This window comes from Echiichthys vipera, assembly GCF_963691815.1.
Source record: "Echiichthys vipera genome assembly, chromosome: 19".
Lineage (NCBI taxonomy): Eukaryota > Metazoa > Chordata > Actinopteri > Perciformes > Trachinidae > Echiichthys > Echiichthys vipera.
In genome coordinates this window covers 15,090,461-15,107,303 of record NC_139844.1, presented here as the reverse complement: position 1 = coordinate 15,107,303, position 16,843 = coordinate 15,090,461, and the positions used below count along the sequence as shown (strand labels likewise).

The 16,843-nt window shown below is 40.1% G+C and overlaps 1 protein-coding gene across 1 annotated transcript; it reads right to left on the bottom strand.

Annotated features, from left to right (window-relative positions):
* Nucleotides 1–14,957, bottom strand: esr2a (estrogen receptor 2a; the record flags this gene model as incomplete). The annotated part of the gene is made up of 9 exons (XM_083934071.1): nucleotides 14,834–14,957; nucleotides 6,899–7,749; nucleotides 5,507–5,673; nucleotides 5,210–5,326; nucleotides 3,901–4,209; nucleotides 2,519–2,657; nucleotides 1,999–2,132; nucleotides 429–612; nucleotides 1–238 (listed from the first exon to the last, which is right to left on the bottom strand). Exons 2-9 carry the CDS (start codon nucleotides 7,312–7,314, stop codon nucleotides 1–3), a joined length of 1,704 nt encoding a protein of 567 aa, XP_083790197.1. The 5' UTR covers nucleotides 7,315–7,749; nucleotides 14,834–14,957.
* Nucleotides 14,958–16,843: the final 1,886 nt, after the last annotated feature.

Here is a 16,843-nt window from a genome sequence, read left to right as displayed (position 1 = left end):
CTACTGACGTTCACCTCCACCTCCAGTGCTGCTGGGAGTCCAGGTGTTTGAGGGGCCGCTGCCGGAGCCGTGTGGCCGAGCAGGACCCTCCGTCTGGTCCCCGGACTCCTGCTGGGGAGGCTGGCGAGGCAGACGTGAGCTGTGCATGATGTGAGCGTCCAACATCTCCAGCAGCAGGTCGTACAAAGGCACCATGTTCTTCATCTTCATGCAGTGGAGGTGGTCCATGCCTTTGTTACTGCACGTTTGGAAAGAAAGAAGAAGACAGTAATAAAAGCAGGTGTGTGGCACAGCAGTGGGCGTAATGACGATGACAATGTTTGGTCGAGATGATTATGGGGCGTCAGATGTTAGAAGCACTTGTATGATAATAGTGCACAAAATCAGTTTAAAAGTCCAACGCTGAATAAATGAATAAATCCTTTTACCTGACATGGCGGATGTGTGAGAGCAGCATGAGCAGGTGGGCGAGGCGAGTGTACTGTTGGCGGAAGGTGAGGCCGGTTTTGCCGATGGCCCACACCAGAGCGTCCGTCACAGCGTCCAGAAGACGCAGCAGCTTGGAGCGACTCTGCAGCTGCTCGCTGCCCTCTGTTGAGCTGAGGCACATATCTGGTGACACACAGAAAGGAAGACGTTTTGGCTTTAAATATTTGAATATTTCCGCACACTGGGATCCACAAACAGTGTTGAATGGCATACATTGACTGTTGAAGCTGAGACTCTTGTGGATGAATGAACCCAGTTGTGTTTATGTGTCATGATGTTAGTTGACATAGTTGCCATTTCATTTCAGTGAGCATTTTTTGAAACTTGACCTCACTGTATAAATGAGCCGTTTTGATCTCTAGGATAATCCTAGCCTCAGGACATTCAGAGGATGGATGACTTTCTTCCATATATTTACAATAAGGGGGTTTGTGAGCAGATTCCAGAACACAAGCACTCGCCATTCTATCGCCAAAAATGCAATTCATACAGAAATCTCCAAATATCCAAAGTGTTTGATAACCAAATCACGGCACGGATTTCTCTATGTGTTCCTCGAGGTCTCTGTGTCTTAATGTGGGATTTTGAGGGATTTTTGTAACCTGACTCGACAGATGGTTTGTTTCACAGAACCATCTAAGAGGACGTTGTTTGGGAAAGGGCAGGAGCTTTCGAAACATACCTGACTGGATTGGATGATCAAACTCTCGCTAAAGTCAATCAGGAGAAGAGCGAAGACATCTTTTCCATTGAGAAAAGTCTTCTGTGTCGTTCTCTTCTTTCAATGAAGAACAACTCTCCAGTTCTGGTAAAACAGATGCTATTGCAGCATCTACGCTATTCCATATATTGCTGCAACAACTTATGAGACATAAGTGAGTGTTGGATTGGGAATCATAAACTTCCATCATAATTCATAATAATAAGCCTTTATACATAACACTTCTATGTGACATCTAGTGTCAATCTGCTTTCTCTCCCCCTGGAAACCTCTGCTAAGAGGTTAAACAAAACAAACATGAGAAATGTCTGTAAGTAAGGAATGTGTCAGCAAAATTCAGCCATGACCGTGTAAACTACTGTGCAGCTGGTGAGGGTTTTTGTTTTTACATCCTGGTTGTGAAAGGTGACACAGTATCGAACCTTTTAATTTTGTTTCAATGTTGATTAAAAATAGAGTCATTAAAAATACAATCCCTGTTCCACCACGCTGGTGGAGGCAAATAAAAACAGAAACATTAGTCTGACGATAATTACTCCCCGTTGTAGCTGCTCACCAGAGAGGCTCTGACCCTGTTCAGTCTCAAACAGGCACTGCCTGTTACTCCGGGCATTTAGCATAACCAATGAGAGAAAACTGGTACACAGTGTTCCCATCAGGCTTTTCACTGGTGAGTTATTTAGCCGGTCCCCTTGCCAACCCTGAGCAGAGTCATGCACAGACAAGATTACATGCTGAGACACCAATCAAACACTCGACTGTGGTTTCACGTACACACACGCACTTACTGGAGTTAAGGAGGATCATGGCCTTGAGGCAGACGTACTCCTCCCTCTGAAGCTGGAGTTCTCTCACCCTGGACGTGGCAGCTATCAGCATATCAAAGATCTCAGAGAAGCCCTGGACACAGTTCCCCTCTTCTCTACCGTGCAAAGACACCAACAGTTATTAGAAACCATGCTATTTGGGAAGAAATGGTGACTTTTTGCAAAAAACGCTGCATGGGTTTAACTTCCACTAAGATACAAAAGATGGCACTAAAGCAGTACTTTCAGGGTTTCTATTAGAACATGTTTTCCTTTAATTTTCAAGAATACATTGTGTGGTGTTTTTTTCCCTCAAACTGTCTGTCTCAATATATCTGTATTCACCTCTCTAACAGCAATTCTGTGATGGGCAAAATGTGCTGTGTAAGTCCGTTTTTTTTTTTTTATCTCAGAACACAGCATTTGCAGTAAATACTGGTTATGATGGAAAGGGTTAACCCAAGCTACTAACAACAACTGCCTGAGATGTTGGCGGTGGTACCTGCTCAGGCTGAGGTCAGGGGAGAAGATAAGTTTGCCTGGATGGTCCACTGACCTCCACATCAGTCCGATCATCAGCACCTCCAGCCAGCAGCACTCCAGCAGGTGGACCTGATCCAAGAGGCCGAGCTCTACAAACCCTGAGGAAAAGACACGAATAACGTGCAACTGTCAGTGCGTTTACATGCACATCGGTGACCCGAAAATGGCCTTACCCCGGTTAAGGTAATAATCTGATTATTGAAGTTCCCCCAGTATACATGAGCGGGGGATGAATGGGAAAAGGAGGAGAGTAACTCGACCTCCGGTAGAGTAGGTGGCGCTCCGCCAACATACAGCTGATCTGAATACCTCTTTATTTTCCAGTTTGACGAAAACCCAAGCGGGGGAAATGGCCGACTTTTGGGCAGACTTACGACAAAAGTGTGAGTGATGCTGCTAGTGATGCTCCGCACAGACATTATATTTATTCATTATTCTGAAATTGATAGTCACTCATCAAGCAAAACTTTAAACAAAAATGCTTGAATGTGAGGATTTGCTGCTTGTCTTGTAGTATTGCACTGTTTAATATCTTTGCTTTTGTCGGACCAACTGTCTAAAACTTGATGGGAAGACGTCACCTTGGGTTCTGAGTATTTTTCCAATTTTTGCTTATATTTTGTCAACTAAAACATTTATTTAGAAAACAAAGAAGAAAAACATTTAAATAACTGTTAACAGTGCAGGCTAAGAACAAGCACATCGATGCTGTTATCACTTTAGGGTGAAGTAAAAAGTCTCTGCCTGAAGCACAATGAAGGGGTTTCAGTGTTCCCTGTAGTCACATGCCACAGTAAGCAATTTTATCTTGATGCTTTTTTGAAGGAATTTTGTGTAAACTTAAAGTAAACGCAACAAAATGTGTCTTACCATTGACCTCAGAGTGCGCCTTTTCCCCATACTTCATGAGATTTGGTCGGTTTTAAACACATTAGGGCTGGCTATTGCCTATAACCTGACGATACGATACATATCTCAATACACGTTGATTTTGAATAATGATCCTATCCTGGCGCTGGGGATCCCAAGATCGATTAAAGTCCCAAAGTTAAATACAAGGTCCCAGTTCGATTTCCGGCCGATTTGACTTGGATATGAAAGAGATTTTCAGAGAACTAATGCTGTTAAACCAATTAAGCTAATCCCCCTGTACCTGAATTGCAAACCGTGTCCCTGAGGGATGAACTTTCAAATTTTCATCATGTCTAAACCCTCTCCTACGTAGTTTCACTTATTATAAGTAACATTGGACGAAAGCATCTGCCAAACGAATGTAATGTAATGACTTAAAATAAATAGTAATTTTCCTTTATTCTTTTTCAAGGATCCCCCGACACACACCTGGAATCTTCTTGGCCCAGCTGATCATGTGAACCAGCTCCTTGTCAGCCAGGTTGGTGAGCGACATCATGATATTCGCTTCAGTCAGCGGCCTCCTCATGTCCTTCATGAGGTAGATCTCTGGCGGCTCCGCCTCCATTATCCGCGCAATCAGCTGCTCTGAGGTCAGTGCAGGAGGGTGGGGCGCCTCTAACGAACCCACCGCTGGCTCGGTTAACGCCTTTGGTCCGTTGCTTCTGCCCTTTGAAGACAGACGGGTGACTTTCCTCATCTGGGGGTTCCTGTAGTTTCCGCGCTCCTTTCGTAATCCTGAGAAGAAACGGTATTATACACAACATATTTGTGAAATGTGGCAATTGATTTGTTGATTTTATCGTTTTAAATCCTACTTAAAACGCCTGCTGTGGTCAAGCGCAACACTACGGGAGCAGTGAGGGTGAAGAAATACAGTATAGTTCTGGGCTCCATAAAGATGACGGGATAAATTGTTGTTAAATAAAATGTATTCTGGTTGATTTAAAAAAAGATAAATACAGTTTGGGTCACTTGAAATCCCCTTCAGCAAACAGCAGTCTTGTCCACTGTATACAGCTGTTGAACAGATAAAGTGTACATGGAAATGAAGGACCACCTTTCCTGGCTGCTGGAGTGGGTACATGTTGCTTTGCGAAAAGGAGGGAAACACTTGAGAACAAACACAGCCACAGGGAACAGTGATGGCCTGGTTTCGAGTTTCTCTCCAGATATATCCAAAAACAAGACAGTAACAGAGTAACTGGGAGTTTGGTGAACTGTAAAATACCACATTTTAGATATAAATTTGGACAATCAGCCTTCTCCATGATGGGCGGTCTGCTCTGGAACACATTATCAACTGAAATCCAATTAATTCCAGATATAAAGTATTTGATAAATATAGGTCAAGTGCAGGTTAAAGAAAACCAGAACTGTACCCATTTTAGCTAATTGTACTTTAAATGACCATGGTGTCATGTATATTTTATTGTATTTCCATATTTGTAGTTTATTGTGGTTTGATGAAACTGAAAGCTATATTTTACCCTACATGTAAACGCATCAGTTTAATGCTCAGTTTGTGAACATACATATTATACATTGTCTGTATAATCCTGTGTTGGATGGGTCATGGTAACATGACCCGACATGAAAATGTAATTTCATTTATTCATTCATTCACTGGTGGCCACAAGTGTCGCTGATAATAAGAGTTTTCTGAAAGTTACACAGAGAGCCTTTTAAAAAAAATAATCGTCACCCCCAAATAAATAAAAAATAAAAATTCCTTTACCACACTTGGTCATGCCAACTTCACAGCATTTGCGAAGGCGACACGCCTGGCAGCTCTTACGCCGGTTCTTGTCTATAGTGCACTGATTGGTTGCTGGGCAGATGTAGTCATTGTGTCCTGAAAACAGGAGAAGAAGAAGAAAGAGACAAGATGACCGACCTTTCCTGCAAATGCCACAGGAGCTTGACTCCGACTGCTGAAGGACTCTGATGACAAACTTGTATTGTTTCTCTTTGGTTTTGGGATCGTTTCAAAAGCCTTTCCTCAACATGCTAGTAAAGCATGCTTGTGTCTCACCTTGGATGCTCCTCTTGAAGAAGGCCTTACAGCCCTCACACGACCAGACACCGTAGTGGTAGCCCGAGGCGTAGTCATTACACACAGCACAGAAGTGGAGGTCCGCCTTCCCGCCGGATGACACCACGGCCTCCTCCCTCTCCTGAGAATGCCTCCTCACACTCTTACTAACAGATAAGTTTCAGTCATGATTTGACACAAGACAAAAGAACATCTGGTCTCAGTGCGCAAAGCTGTTTGATGAAGTGTGCTGCATGTTCCATTTTAATGGATCATTACCACATCAAGAGTATGATTACAGATTGTTTTAGCTGACTGCAGCCTGTCGACTTGTGACTGTTGAAGCAGTTAAATCCACATCTAACTTCTTCCTGGTTAAATAAAAGGCTAAATCAAATAGAAAATACATTTTAAAAAATCATTGAGAAAGACAGGAGACATGATCCTTTTTCACAGCAGTATATTTTGACTGGTAAGTCAGAATTTGGGGGTTTTAAAAATACAATTGAATATTGACTAGGACTGAAACAATTAGTCAATTAATCAGTTAGTCGGTCAACAAATATTTGTCTGTAATTTTGTTTCTTAATAATCAGTTAAAGCTATTCTTTACCTTTCTGGCCTTTTTTACACTTTTCTTTTGTAATCTTAAAATGCTCCCAAAAACTGTCTGGCACACTAAAATCCACCAGGTATTAAAACTCATCAATATCCAACTTATATATATTTCTGATAAAAGTCTGACCAATCATTTATTCGGTCCGATAAAAATTATTTGCACTGGAATACCTGTCAAAGTGAACCTTCTACTACTTGGGGTAGGTCGATCTCCCTTGAATTTGCTATAAGGAGGCTCGACTTTGACAATCATTCCATTGTAAATTTCCTAGTTGGAGGTCCAAAACTTTGGACTTCCCATGGCACTTGAATGCAGCTTTTCCCTCTCAACGCTCGTGTCCAGGGAGGAGGGAGCGTCAGAGTTCAGGCAGGGCTAAGAGGGTGAGACTTTGGAGGGAAGCGCTGAGTGCTCTAACTGAGACATGCACAAAAGGTAAGAATTGCTTCAAGTCATTTATCAGACAAAACTTCTTCACATCTGGGGTTTCCTGCTTGTAAAATGTGAGGAACCACTTCTTGTTGTGTATTTATGATTTTTTGTGTGTTGGACTTTTGGTCACAATTTGAAGACATAACCTTTGTCTCATTGTGACAAGCACCTTTCACAATACGCCGACATTTTTTAAAACTAAACTATTGATTGACTGTGAGAAATAATCAGCCGATTAAGTGATTATTAAAATGATTATTAGTTGCAGTCCTGCTACTGACTGGTTAGCTTGGGTGATTTGAGATAAAACAGAATGCCAGTCAGGAAGTGATGCACCATCCTACCTGGTTGTAAAGGCACTGTCCCTGGATGACAGCTCCACCCATGGACTCTGGATCGGCTGCCCGTGCTGAGGCCGAGCCTGGGAGTGGTGCAGGGGTATGGTTGGCCCCACGTGGCCATGACCGGTCCAGAATATAGAGGGGCTTAGTGACTGATGGACGGAGGGGCAATCCGGAATACCTGGACCTGCATAACTGAAGATAGCTGGACTGTAGAAAGGTATTGTGGTGAAGTCGTGGCTGAGGTCGGTGTAAGGAGAGGGGATGCAGATGGGCTGGCTGGTTTCCAGGGACAAGCCAGGAGAGGTGGAGGAGGAGCTGAGTAACGGAGGGAGGACGCAACAGCTAACTCGGCTGGAGTCCACCTCCTGGAGCTGGAGGAGGGGCTGATCCTTCTCCGGAGAGGAGGCAGTGGCCATCGCAACTACAGATGGTCTCAGTATCACAAGATTTACCACATCATCGACAAAGATGATGAAGATCTGAGTCTAGGATATAGTTTTCTGCTGGTGTCAAGTTCACTAAGGTAATGCCATTATATGGTAATGGCAGGTACTGGCTCTGAAAAATAGAAGAAAAAAGACCAGGAGATCTACCTACACAGGCCGGGGATGTTAAATGGTACTCACAAGCTCACATTGTAAATTCCCAGAATGATGGGCGACTTCATTCAAAACTGTGGTTGACTTTGCTATAACTGGGCTCACAGTGAAATGTTGGAACGGATAACATGATCAACCTGATGAGCAGGGGGAGTTGATGCTGTGAAATGATCCAGCTGATAGAGAAGACAGTTGGGTAGACGCTCAGCGCAGTCTGGCATCCTGAAGTGGAGCCAGAGTCACGGAGACGACCTGGAAGATGAAGAGAAAGCATAAAGTACTGAAACAGTGGTTGTGTACTGCATTTGTGAATTTTGTAAGTGACTCTTAATTAGGTTTTTTTTCCCAAAAACTAGAAGCTGTGCCCACCGAGTACTTTCTCAGGTATGATGACCACTTGTTATTACATGAACAATGTGATGACACCAAGTTCCCTTTGCTTGCTTTGCTTTGCTTTAATAAAAATAACACAAAACAACACAGTTTGTCAAATATTTACTTTTGGCTCAAGATAAATTGCGACTACTAACCCTGCCGTAAAGTTGCCAGGGAACTGCAGATTTAGTCGCTAAAGAAATAAAAAAATGTCAAGTGATTTTCTACTAACAAGATTTGACCAATGATTGCATTAATTTATATTATGTTATTTCTTTTAATGAAAAGATCACCATCTGCAAAATGAAATAAAAGATGGATATTTTTCCTTTTACCTATAATTGTAGTTCTTTGGTTTAGTAAAAAAGAAGAAAAAGTATAAAGAATAATTCTGAAAATGCAGGAAAACTTTAGTCCTTAGAGTTTATCAAACACGTTTCTTTTGACACATTTTAAAAATACAGTGTCTGGCTGGCTGTTGTCAAAAATCTTGTTATAAGAATTTCGATATTTCTCCTCTAACATTATTATTTTTGCATGCAATATTCATGATGTGGATTAAAACAGATGATGGCAAGTATTCAGACACACGCTGTATAAGATCTAGAACTTCTAAATGTGAAAAATAACGAGGAATTAAAAATCTGGATTTATAATGTAGACAGGTAGATCAATAGATACAACACACACTCACACAGCAGTATTCTAAGGACATGTTAGTTTACTCTTACGACACAGAAAAAAAACTGAGCCAGCAGAGTTAATCATTCCTGGGTGGCAGAAGTCACATTGTCTCCACCTTTCTGGCACAAAGCTCACTTCAGGGAGGCGTTATTCACCCAGAAGAAAACGGGGTCAATTAATCTTCCCAAATGGCTGAGAAAGGCTTTAGTTTTGCCCGCCAACAAAACTCAATAATCCGTAGGAGTACCTGGACTCTTGTGCTGTAAGCGTAAAATGAGCCCCGCAGTAATCAAACTCACAAAGCGGCAACGAGTAGTGACCATTAACTCTTTATGAATACTGTGGAAAGTGCCCAATACAAATGTTCATTTTTTACGATATCACATTAAAATGTTACCGGAGACATAACCCTACCAGCTGTGAAAACACTTTGGGAAATGGACTTATTTAGGCGTACGGAGCATTACTTTTATTTTATTACTTTCTTCAACAACCTCACAGCTATTTTATTTTTTACTACCGGCTGTCTGCTACTTCTTGAGTTACTGTATGTAAAAGTTAAGACAAATATCAAATACTGGACAAAGTTTTTTTACTTTTGACTCTTCACATATTCTATAACTGTTTATTTTTAACTTAAATTGATGCTTTACACACAAATTAGAGCCTTTGCTTCATTGTTGAAGCGTCTACAAATGTCTTATTATTAAAGCTAAATTCTAAAAGCTTTACATTGAATTTTCCCTTCATAACAGAGGAACACAGTCCTTCTTTTTAGTGGCACAAGTTGAGGGTAAAGACTGGTTATCATTTATACAACAGATGTTCTACTTTTCTTGAAAAGATGATGCTGAATGAGGCATATGGAAGAAGCAAACACATTTTGTAAAAATATATATAAACACAGAGCTTCATCTATACATAAGTGCCTAGTTGTAACAGGCAAATCTCATCTTAGAACAATTTATTTTGTTCAGATTAATATCTATTAATTAGCAGTGTTTGAGGCTGAAGAGAAAAAGTATGGAAGTAAGTAACAGGAACTGGTGTTCATATGAACAGGCTACATTTATTGTTAGGGTGTGGTACTGAAACATCTTTAAAGAAATAATCTTGAAGATTTTCATTTAAATATATTTCTTTCAATTGCCGAATGAGGTGACAGCAAAGGTGACTGAGCTTGTGGCCCACAGACTTAAGACCTTTGCATTTGCAGTATCACAAACTGGTTGGCGACATTTCTGAGAAAACTCACATGCAGTGCACGATTAGTGACGCTCTTTTCCATCACCCAGCAATTTGAACAGTGAAGACTGGATTTGTATTTAGTGAACACAACTGCAAATGAATGCTAATGTTGCTCTATACCATGTCCATACTGCATTTACAGCTTACTGCACTGCAAAGTGGGAAAAAAACAGTTAATGTTATTTTTGAAATCCCATAAGCATTTCAACAAAATAGTCTTTAAATGCTAAATGAAACAAGCCACTATGCATTTAGGTACTTTTGTAAAGTCACTACTGTGATTCAGCCTGGCACTTTTTTTTTTTACAGTTATTAGTGATAATTATTGATTCAGACACAGTAGCTTCCACACACACAATGAACAGTTTAGAGGTTACCTTGCTCGCAGCTGTTACAACAGCCGGAAGGCAACAGAATATTTTTTCTATAAATGACATTTGACAAACGATCCATTACTGGCTGATATTACCAAGTGTGTCTTGGCAGTGGGAGGATGGCTTTACCTCTGGCTTCGATGGGTTTATCAGTCTCTACCTGACATCTAGACTGATGACATACCAGGAAATCAAAGAGCTCAAGCTATTCTGTCTGAATTTTTAATAACACCACCCGCCAGCTCATCTGTTTCTGTTTGAATTATGGGGAATGATGGATGATATAAAGTAATACACTGGCTCATCAACATGTGCAACCCTACGATCATAGGATAGGGATATTGTATATAATCTACAGATTGTGAATGGGCTGCATTTATGATGCCTTTCTACCTTACTGGACAGAAACACTACAATTTGCGTCTCATTCACAACGCCAAGCAAGACGCTGGCCTGCCCATCGAGAGAAACTTGGGGTTCGTACAGGAGATCGAACAGTCAACGATCAGCTCTACCTTTTGAGCCACAGCCATCCTGTATGTTGCTGAAAGCATCAAAAAGTGCTGTAAAAGAGTGCTGTTAAGTTTCACAAAGTTTCCAATGACCTTGTGTCCGTCGCCAGTGAACTGACTCCTAAAACAAATGAGTCACTTTGAGAAGAAAAGAAAAGAGATTGTGGCAAGATTTGGCTGCTTCAATTTCCATTTGGGGGTAAAAGCAGATGTGGAAGAGTTTTTGTTTCCTTTGAAGCTTTGACCTTGCCTTCAAACCTCCTCACTGTCACACACTCTCAAGCAGCTGGCAGCTCATTGTGAAAGAAAACCTCCCAACTCTCCTCCACAATGCCACTCATCCTGCTTCCACTGACACCATCTAACATGAACAACAGATGCCAAAAAATAAAGTTTTTCATTTATTGAGCTGGAGTTTTAAAGTGTTAGGTTCAGCTATGACTTAAAGGTCTTTATGAAGAGCACCACACCAGTTGGGAAATGTTAGTCAAATACCACAACAACCAGTCTCATCAACCATCTGGTCTCCAAACATTACTGCCTCACAGGGCTACCCAGGGGTGAGGTCAAGACCAACTTAAACAGGTCCAAGACAAGTCCAAGACCAAGTCCAGAGAAAATGTAGGCCTTATCAAGACCATACTAAGCAATAATGTATCTCCAATGCTAATACAGTCCAACGGATTTAGGATGGATTTATAAACAAGTTGGTGTATCTTCTAACATCCAAACTAACCAATGCATAGAATGTAGGCAACTGATCATGAATCAGCAGCCAGGAAATCTTTGACCAGTTCTCAATAGCCGAGTCCAACAAGACACGAGACAGAGACAAGTGCAAGACTTCAAAGAAGTGGACTTGAGTCCGGTCTCAAGTACTACAGCCCCAGGGCTATCACAAGGAGCAAGACCATGTTCCAATGGGTCAAAGGCAGCTTTATTTATGTAGCACATTTCAAACACATACACAGTTCAACATGCTTTACATTAGAGCCAGACCGAAATACCGCTCAGCTGATATTATGGACTGCTATCGACCCATCACAGACATATCAGTATCTGCGTATATGTTTTCCAGTATGCACTGTTAAGAAAACCTTTTTTCCAGAAAACTGCAGAAAACAATGCTTGGGTGACTTATAAATGATGTCATATAACTATTTAACTATAATTTAGATGGTCAGCTATTGAGTAATACTTTCTCAGTGTTCATTTATATAATTGGTTGACGATGTAATAATAAAGTTATTTGTTAAAGAAAGCAGCCTTTTGAGTACCTTAGATTAGTCCTATTGCACAATCCAAGTAGAACAGGTCCGTTTTCATTCCAGCTCAACTTTCAGCCACCACAACAGTAATCGGTGAAAATCAATATCAATTGTGTCTAAAACATCCCATATCGGTCAGGACCTACTGTACTAAGGCAAAAAAAAAAGAATTAGAATGACATTTACATAAATACGTTTAGCATAAATTTATATTTTAGAAATTAGATGAAATAAAATAAAATATATAAAAGCGTCTGCACTCTCCCGAGCAGTTGCATACGTCATCATTTGATTTAGCAACTGCCACATTTATGCGGTATAGATGTTTGAGCACCAAAATAGATTTGTCCACTGTAGGAAACGGTATAAAGTGGAGAAATGTATCTAATGCTATCACACCAGCTAGCCATAACTAGCCTGGGTGAGTCACTGCGATTTGGATGCTGTATTCATTTATATTTTGACATTTCTATGGGAAAAAAATGTCATTAAGATTCTGGTCTAAAGGTAGGCTAGTTACAGCGTTTTGGCTTTGTACGGCAGATTAGACACAGGGCAACCTCCTCACACAGTTTGAACAAATGTGTTAGCTTAAACACTTGTGCACACACACACACACACACACACACACACACACACACACACACACACACACACACACACACACACACACACACACACACACACACACACACACACACACACACACACACACACACACACACACACACACACACACGGCATGTATCCCCCCCAAAATTATACACAAAGGTCAAAGCCAAATGAAGCTAAATCTGAAGTTAGAACGGTTCCTGGTCATTAGCCAGAAGTGCATGCCTTTTACACAAAGCTCAAGGCCATGTCGTTTTCCCATCCTAAAATTTCACTGCCTCCTGACGGAAACGGATGTGAAGCAGAAGAAGCCGTGCATTACTATATACAGTTAGGGAGTACGAGTGGTGATTAGAGCCAGAGAATGTGAAATATCTCATTGGATTGTTTGCCCCGCGGAAGAAAAACCTCAAGACGACAGCTGAAAGATTTACGTGTTCAAGTTATGCTTTATATTGACCGCAGTTACTGTGGATAAGACAGATATGATTAAAATATGAATGGCATTTTAGTTCAACTTTTGATTTCTGTAATTCAACCTTTTGTAGAAGCTCTGTTAAGTAGTTTGGTCTGGACTATATCTTGAGATCTGGGTAGTAAAAAAGTTAAAGTTGTGTGATTCACCTCCTTATTCTGTTTAGGGTGAGAAAACATGGATGAAATTAAATAGAAAATCAATTTTGATTCTTTTGGACTATTTCACATCTTCTTTCAGACTAGTGGAAATATTGTAGATTAGATAATGCCTCATTTGCATATATAAAATACAATTGAAGAAAACGTTTTATACAAAGAAGAATTCTCTTAATGTGAGTAATCAATCATCTGTTACTTGAAATATGTACGCTATTTACCTGTAGTGTGAATGTTTTGTGGACTGTAATACAGCTGGTGTTACATGACTGTTTTTCACTGTTCTTGTGTCCATCTTATATGTCACTACCTTGTCTCTGTAACCCAATTTTATTATTATTTTAATTTTTAAACCAAACAAAACATTGTTCTTGTTCTGTCCATCACAAGCAATTTGGGGGGGGGGGGGGGGGGGGGGGGGTTCCCTCAAGAACTTTGCCTCTGAAAATTCATTGTTTGAGAACCTTAGTCATTTTGCAGTAACTGACAGAAATGTTGGTAATTTCTACCTATAACTGGATACATGCTTTAAATGATACTCTTTTCTTAATGACAGTGATGAATAATTCAATTCAGCACACAAGTACATTCTGGGAGGACAAGTTAACTTCAAGTGCAACTTCTGAACCTCAAGCTTTAACCTCCCTACATTAATATAACACTAGTGTATTCATTTCCTATTATTTAGTACACTGCAATACACTGTACTACAACACTGTGTACATTTTAAGATATTCACAGTGAAAGTATTTAAACAAATGACAAATTCCATCAAAATGACTTACTTGAAAAAGCTGTTGCAAGCATGACCTCAAACACACATCTATTTATGTTTTGGTGTGTCCAAAACCAGAATAATTGTTGTTTGACAGTAGTATGTTTGGCGTGAGTACTCTGATGATGAAAAAATACTTGAATAAATCAATGATTGAACTGGAAAATGTTGTTAGTGTTCCAACATTAGATGCACAGTTCAAAAAAGGTGGGGTCAATGCTGTGAGCTCCTCTGCATCCAGCAGCTGGCTGATAGCGGCCTCGTGTTTACACAGGAGATAAGTGCTTTTTGAAGTAGGCAAATATTCCCATTAGGCACGTTTAAATGCGAAAAACAGATTCTCAGCCCACATTACTGACCCACAAAGAAACACAAATCTGATCAGGGACTCGTGCTGATGCTCTAAGATGATTATGGATACACCTTAAGACTGTAAAAGATGTTTAAGGAGATAATTGTGAAGAAATACATGTATGATAAGCAGCATTGATTTTTCTGCCTGCACAATTCAAATCATATTCCACATGACCCCTTGTTCTAGGCTTAGCAGTTTTATCATTTTCATACCAAGTCTTCAAGAAGCTGTTAAAAAATGCTGATCATCCAGTTGAGATCTAGTAATCGCACCTTCTTGGAAATGGTTTCTTGCTGGAGTTTTTCCCTTCACCTATTAACCAAGCACATCTCATATACACAGTTACAGGCCTTCTACTTGTCGCCTGCAGCCTCAACATTAGTAATAAATCAGAGGGAAAGTTGAGACCTCAGTCTAATGTCCTGCCTGCAGCACTGCACGTCCCCTGATTTACCAACAACATGAATAAGTTGTATATATAAACATGAAACTATTCTTACCTCTTCCTCCACAAACACCAGCTGCAGACAAAGTTTGACAATATGAAGTCCGGCTGCAACGTCACGCGCTGGTGAAGTGAAATAAAAACTGTGCGTGAGGAGCTGCTGTGAGCTGCAGGAAGGCCGAACACAGAATAAGTTCACCGACTGTCACACTGCGTTCATATAAGACATACGGCTGTTGCTGTCCGCCCGGAGGGAAATGGGGTTAAGTCAGACAGAACAAGGTGCACACAATCCAGCCGGTACCTTCAAAATAAAATGCTACCTCATGAACACTTTTCTGGGTTTTATTTTTAGAAATCCTTCATCATGCCCACTCTGAATGCACATCAGTGGACTGGGAGGTGCTCTGTAACTCTGGCAAAGTGCAACACATCTACATTTAACTCTTAATAACCACTTTGCAGGCCCAATGCACATCCAGTCTGTACACTGGGGGCATGCTTTTCAATGTAACCCTCTATATCAACACTGGCATCAACCTTATCATGATGAAATGTGACACACATGAGCAAACTGGAAAAATACACCAATAGAAATTCAGTTATTCTTCTCTTAAGATTTAGGAGAGGTTATTTTTTTCTTCATAAATCTGTGCTTATGGCATAGAGACCAAAACAATAACCAAAGTGTCAAACTGTTTCTGGTGGCCCCAAATACTAAATTTAGTGTCATGCTTTCGTTGGCTTTCTCTAGATTTTATAGCTTCATAATTTACTTAATACTGCTTGATTTGTATAATGTTTTTTTTTAGTCCCTCTTATCCCCAAGTTTCAACTTTGAGAAGTTAAGTAAAGTTTGCTTGCTTGATATAAATATCTTGAAGGTAGACAGTGCATCAACACTTCCCAACCAAAGGTTAAAAACATGTTTTTACAGCTACATTTAAACAAAAGAGCCACACGTGTACTTTGTACAGTTATAGCCTAAAAATGAGAATAAGCTCTTCTAAATCTACATTTATTTGTTTCCTTCTAGTTTGGAGTGTGATGTCTATAGATAACGGATCAACTTTTTTAAAATAATAACACACTAGTAAACAGAAGAAGTGTTAAGATGGCAAGCCCCCAAACCAAACCAACCTTTAGTGTGAGATTTGTGTGCTTTAATTTTGAAGGAACTCGTCTTAGTTCCTTCTTTTATATTATTATGTGAACTTGACAGCTGCCCAGGGAAAGCTTCTCAAAGACGTCACAATAAACCACACCTTCCTGGCTGGCGTGTGTGCCAGATCAATCTGATCTCCTACGTGTGGCTATTTGGTTTAACTTCACGGTTTCCTCTCAAAGAAAGACAGATACACAAATCAGGTGGTTCTGGACTAGACAGACACATCATTTGCAGAAATGTACGTGTAAATATTTTTCCATTTTATTATTTGGCTTTGAATTTTCTCTTCCATAAGCAAATACATTGCAAATACAGTCAATGTTGAAGTCATCTTAGTGAGAGTTTGTAGCTTGATCTATTTTACTTGTGATGTTTACCCTATTACCTATTTTATTTATTTAAGGGCACCAAAAGTCATGTCAAATGTAAGCAAAGCAGCAGGAAGTCCAGTGGAACATAATCTTTCCTCCTTTTCTCTTCATTGTTAACCATTGAAAAAATAGAAACATACTTTATAAATACATTCATTTTGAGTAGCTTCAATCTACTGGGTGAGAGTTTACGTTGGCACTAATTGCATTCACTGCGCTGTGAACAATTGTGTAGTAACAATTGTGATTTATCAACGTGCACAGATGGATGTTGTGGGTGCAACTGAAAGTGGACAGTAGAGTGGTCACATTCTTCTTTAGATAAAGTTCAAATGCGTCCAAATTAAAAGAGAATCCTCTATTGTATTAATTAATCAATAATTTTACAATACGAACACATTATCAGTTCGAATTATATTAACTTTAATTGATATTCACATTTAAAAGAAAACTTTAGGACTCGTGATACAATCAATATACAATGAAGTTAATTAAAGAAGGTGTCCTTTTGTTAAAGGTATTCATC